At 44.5% G+C, this 5,760-nt stretch overlaps 2 protein-coding genes across 2 annotated transcripts in view; both read left to right on the top strand.

The window, feature by feature from the left end:
* LOC111398189 overlaps positions 1-2,214 on the top strand; it is a 4,030-nt gene extending 1,816 nt beyond the window's left edge. Inside the window, exons 2-4 of the mRNA XM_023025123.1 lie at positions 14-127; positions 654-893; positions 984-2,214. Coding sequence (XP_022880891.1) covers positions 14-127; positions 654-893; positions 984-2,214 — 1,585 coding nt within the window. The remainder of the gene's footprint in view (positions 1-13; positions 128-653; positions 894-983) is intronic.
* Positions 2,215-3,790: 1,576 nt separating this feature from the next.
* LOC111398188 lies at positions 3,791-5,399 on the top strand. Its single transcript, XM_023025122.1, has 3 exons — positions 3,791-4,347; positions 4,433-4,611; positions 4,741-5,399. The coding sequence occupies exons 1-3, from the start codon at positions 3,791-3,793 to the stop codon at positions 5,397-5,399; spliced, it is 1,395 nt and encodes a 464-aa protein (XP_022880890.1).
* Positions 5,400-5,760: the final 361 nt, after the last annotated feature.

Here is a 5,760-nt window from a genome sequence, read left to right as displayed (position 1 = left end):
TTTTTCCGCACAGGCGGCGCCACAGCACCCAAGATGGGCACCACAGCGCCACGTTCACTGTTGTTTTCAGCATCTTGGGCGCCGTGGCGCCCACTTCGGGTGGAAAAGACAGTTTTCACCTCTTTCAGTATTTTTAGCCTAACTTCTTCATCTAATGTCCGATTGAGATGATTCAAGATGTGTTGGAAAGGTAACTCAAAGGGCTATAACTTTTCTTCAAACATCATTTCCCAATTCAATCGTTTACTATGTCAAAAACAGGTCCCAATGTGAGACCAAAACTCCGGTGCGTAACTTTTCGGTTGGAAAATGATTTGTGATCATATTTTGACTAAATTTGATCCCTTGGACACCTTCCTTCATCCAATTGACTCCTGGTGCTCTCGGATCTTCATCGTGAGTTTCAATACGACTTTTGATTAATTTCATTTTAATCCTCGAACTTTCAATATCTTACATTTTGGTCATTTCATCCAATTTCGATAACTTTTGCCTATTTCCTTCCTTTGGCCTCTTTTAGCTCTTGTTTTCTCCACTTCCATCAATCTACAAAACAACACAAAAATCACTTGTTAGCACTTCTAAAATACTCTTCAAGATAGCAAAATCATGAAATTAATGGCATAATATAATGAGTGTAAATCACTCATCAGCCTACTTGAGGGCAACAAAGGGTCAACAAGATTCAGTCCCAACACTCCCTTTACTCCCGAGATATTGACATTCCCCTTGCCAGACAGATTTAAGTATCCTAGGATCAAAGAATATGATGGGACCATCGATCCAATCAATTATCTTAACGTATACACGGATGTCATGAATTTACAGGTCGCACCGGATCAGGTGATGTGCAAGACCTTCCCGCAAACTTTGACGAATGCTGCTAGGGATTGGTTCTCAACCTTAGAGCCCAACTCCATAGCCTCATTCTCAGATTTGACGGACAAGTTTTCTGCTTTCTTCGCAAGCAATAAACGCATCAGGAAGATAGGGACTTCCCTTATGCAACTTAGACAAGGGCAAAATGAGACCCTACGTGACTTCATGACCAGGTTCAACAAGGAAAGACTTCAGATTCTCGACCTACATATAACTGCAGCAGTTTTTGCCCTCACATATGCCATAAAGTGTGAGGCTTTAAAGATGTCTTTATCCAAAACTCTGCCAAAGACAATGATCGAGCTTCTTACCCGAGTTGAGAAGTACATAAATATGGAAGAAACACTGAACCTGAGAAAGGTTGGACCATCCCATGATAGGGTCGAGCATAAACGACCACACGACCCGAACCCCCGTCAAGAACCACCGTGGAGAAAACAGAGACAGGAGGTTCTCCCGATGTCATTCACGCGTTTAAATATGTCAAAAACAAATATATTGATGGAGATCAAGGATATGAAGGAACTCAATTGGCCTGCTAGAATGAGGTCACCACCCGAATCTAGGGACATGAACACGTACTGTGAGTTCCATCGTGATCATGGGCATACCACGGAAAACTGTAAGGCCCTACAACGAAAGATTGAAGCCCTTATTAAAAGAGGACTCCTGAGTTCCTACGTCAGTAACGACAAACACCCGAAGAACGATCGTGGTAGGGAAAGAGCCCCTGAAGCAAAAAGGGATGGTCAACCCACTGCTGGAATCATCAATATCATCATTGGGGATATTGCCTCGGGAGGAGACTCGAACAGTGGAAGAAAACAATATGCCCGACAATATGCCTTGGCCTCTGGGATGCCTCATGGAAAGTTGGAGGATATTACTTTTGGAACCAGGGACTTGGAAGGTGTATCACTTCCACATGATAATGCCTTGGTCATCTCAGCGATTGTGGCCAATTTTGAAGTAAATAGAATCTTGGTTGACAACGGGAGTGCGGCCAATATACTCTCACAAGAGGCTTTTGCCAAAATGGAAATCTCATCTCAGCAGCTCAAAGCGGTTAAAACTCCTCTCCAAGGGTTTGGGGGAGGAGTCATCACTCCAGAGGGCGTTGTTGAGCTTCCTCTAACTTTGGGTTCTGGCCAGAAACAGGTTACGGAGATGACATCTTTTCAAGTGGTACGTGTCTTAATGGCCTATAACGCTATTCTGGGAAGACCACTCCTGAACAAGATCAAAGCCATTGTGTCTACTTTCCACCTAGCCATGAAGTTTCCAACAAGCAATGGCGTTGGGGTCGTGCGTGGAGACCAAATAGCTGCCAGATAATGCTATGTTGCCAGCGTTCGGGAAATAAATAACGACGTCATGCAAATCTCGAGGACAGAGCCCGAGACCGCGCAACAAGTCAGACTTGCTCCTGTTGAAGAATTGATGAAAATCGAGCTCAAGCATGATAAGAAGGTGGTGATTGGTCGGGATCTTGACGTTACCCTAAAGACCTAACTTATTGGTTGCTTATCTCGCAACATTGACTTTTTGCCTGGACGATTGAGGATATGTCAGGGATAGACCCCAAAATTGCAGTCCACAGGCTTAACATTAGCCCAGGGGCCAGACCAGTAAAGCAGAGGAAAAGACAGTTTGCCCCAGAACGTCGGGAAGCCATTCGCGAAGAAATTAACAAACTCGTCAGTGCTCAATTCATTCGGGAGGTCCAATATCTCGATTGGCTTACCAATGTTGTTTTAGTAAAGAAGGCCAATGGTAAGTGGAGGGTCTACATTGAGTTCACAGATCTTAACAAAGCATGTCCAAAGGATAGTTATCCCCTACCGCGGATTGACAACTTGGTGGATAGCACATCTGGACATAAGCTATACAGCTTCTTGGATGCATTTTCTGGTTATCATCAAATCCTCATGGCTGAGGAAGATCAAGAAAAGACGTCATTCATGGCTGATTCCTCCATATACTGTTATAAGGTCATGTCTTTCAATTTGAAGAATGCAGGGGCAACATACCAAAGGCTCATCAACAAAGTCTTCGCTAATTTGATAGGAAGGAATGTGGAGGCGTACGTTGATGACATGATGGTCAAGAGCAAACGGGTGGACCAGTATATTTCAGATCTTGAAGAGGTTTTCGACACCTTGCGAAAGTACAGAATGAAGTTGAACCCCGCAAAATGTGCATTTGGCGTAGCCTTGGGCAAGTTCTTGGGCTTTATGATCACTCATTGGGGGATAGAGGCTAACCCTAACAAAATACAAGCTTTAGCATCAATGGAATCACCAAGGAACAAGAAAGAGGTATAGAGGTTGACCGGTAGGATAGCAGCCTTGAACAGGTTCGTGTCCCGAGCATCAGACAGGTGCTATCCCTTCTTCAAAGTCCCCAGAGGAAACCAAGGCTTTGATTGGAGTGAAGACTGTGAGAAATCTTTTCAAGAGCTCAAGCAAACATTAGCATCTCCTTTTATTCTCACTAGGCCTGAGCCTGGTGACACCTTATTTTTGTACTTGGCCGTATCTCAAAACGCGATCGGTGGGGTCTTGGTGAAAGAGGTTAACAGAGTCCAACAACCTATCTACTACGTAAGAAAGGTCCTACTAGATGCAGAAACAAGGTATACTTTGGTGGAACAACTTGCCCTTGCCTTGGTGATAGCAGCACAAAAACTCCGACAGTATTTTCAGTCTCACCCTATTGTAGCGCTCACTAATCAACCACTTAGGCATATACTTCAGAAGCCAGACGTCTCAGGAAGACTAATGAAATGGGCGATCGAGCTTGGAGAATTTGACATCGAATTCAAACCACGTCCATCTATCAAAGCCCAAGCACTAGCCGACTTCATTGCAGAACTAACCCCTAGGCCTCGGGGGCCAGTGACGGCTCGAGCATGAGCACCAATTTGGACACTTGGCAAATTTTTGTAGATGGAGCATCGAACTCGTCGGGCTCGGGTGTAGGGGTCATCATCATCAATCCTGACAAACATACGGAGATTCAATGCGCTCTTAGGTTCGAGTTTGAAGTAACCAATAACGAGGCCGAGTATGAGACCGTCGTTATTGCTCTGGAGCTAGCCCTTAGCCTTGAGCTCGAGTTCGTGAAGGTATTCAGCGATTCACAACTGGTGGTCGGACAGATTGAAGGATCATTCGAAAGGAAAGACGAGAAAATGAGTTTGTACTACATGAAGGTTCAGGATCTTCAACGAAAATTCAAGAGTTGTGAAATTGCAAAAATTGCTCGAAAAGACAACGAAAAAGCCGATGCATTATCTAGGCTTGTGTTCATGGGGATAGAGAGCCTGGATAGAACAGTTCACATGAAAGTCATCACAGAACCCAGCATCAATCAAATCCCCAACGTCATGGGCATTGACAACGAACCATCCTGGATGGACCTAATCATAGAATTCATCACAAATGGAAATCTACCAAGCGATGCCAGGTTGGCTAGAAGCATCAGAGCTCGATAGGTACTGCATGATCAGCGGTGTCCTCTTTTGCAGAAGTATTACTCTTCCATACTTAAGGTGCCTTAGACTATCAAAACCATCCCAGGCCCTTTTCGAAGTTCATGAAGGTGTGTGCAGGAATCATCAAGGAGCCAGGGCCCTGGCCTTTAAACTCATACGATATGGGTACTATTGGCCAACTATGAAGAAAGACGTCTCAGAATATGTTAAGAGATGTGATAGGTGCCAGAGGTTTGGTAATGTTATCCATTCATCGGTCGAAGACCTCACCAACATTAACTGTTCGGCCCCATTTGAATAATGGGGAGTTGACATCCTCAGCCCCTTTCTTGTGGCAAGAGGTCAATAAAAGTTTGTTCCTGTAGCAGTAGAGTATTTTACAAGATGGGTAGAGGCCGAACCTCTCGCAACGATATCGGAGCCCAAGCTAAGAACCTTCACTTGGAGGTCTATCATTTGCAGGTTTGGGATACCGAAAGTCCTCATCACCGACAATGGCAGGCAATTTGACAATCAACAGTTTAGGGGCTTTTGCTCAAACCTTGGGATTGATCACCGTCTGGCCTCAGTTTCGCATCCTCAGAGAAATGGTCTGGTCGAGGTAACAAATCGAATCATATTACAAGACCTCCGAACAAGAATTAGTAATGCTAGGGATTCTTGGTCCGATGAGCTGCCTTCTATACTATGGACGTATAGAACAACTCATAGGACAACCACAGGAGAAACCCCTTTTATGTTAGCCTATGGCATTGAAGCAATGGTCCCGGTGGAAATTAGACTGCCAAGCCATAGGAGGCTCGAGCCAGAAACCTCGAGGCATACAACTGAACACCTTGATCTCTTGGAAGAAGTACAGGAGCAAACCGATATAAAGGTGACCTCTTACCAAACTAGACAGCCAAACATTTTAATAACAAAGTCAAGACTCGAGGTTCAGAGCTGGCGACTTAGTCTTGAGGAGGGCCGAAGCAGTAGGTCACTCCCCAGGGAAGGTCGGGCCCATTTGGGAAGGACCCTTTGAGATCATACGACAGGTTTGCAAAGGAGCATACAGCCTAAGAGACACTTCAGGTAGACCTCTTCCAAGGCCCTGGAATGCCGATAATCTGAAAATATATTACAAGTAACATTCTCGATGCCATCTAGGAGATTTTCTTTTTTTCTTGCATTTTTAGTTCTTCTGAATGTTATTTTTTTGGTTCTTCGGGCCTGCGTGCCCTTGCATTTTATTTCTAGTTTAACGGGCCTGCATGCCCATGCATGTTTTCTATTTTCTTTTGTAATAAACTATGTTCGACTTGATCCCGTCTGGGTACGTAGGCGGCTTGGATACAATATAAATCCAAGTCCAGTCTGAGGAATTAATAAATTCAAACCTTGTG

This window comes from Olea europaea, chromosome 8, assembly GCF_002742605.1.
Source record: "Olea europaea var. sylvestris chromosome 8, O_europaea_v1, whole genome shotgun sequence".
Lineage (NCBI taxonomy): Eukaryota > Viridiplantae > Streptophyta > Magnoliopsida > Lamiales > Oleaceae > Olea > Olea europaea.
The sequence above is the reverse complement of the archived record's forward strand: the minus strand, read 5'-3'. Positions and strand labels throughout refer to the sequence as shown.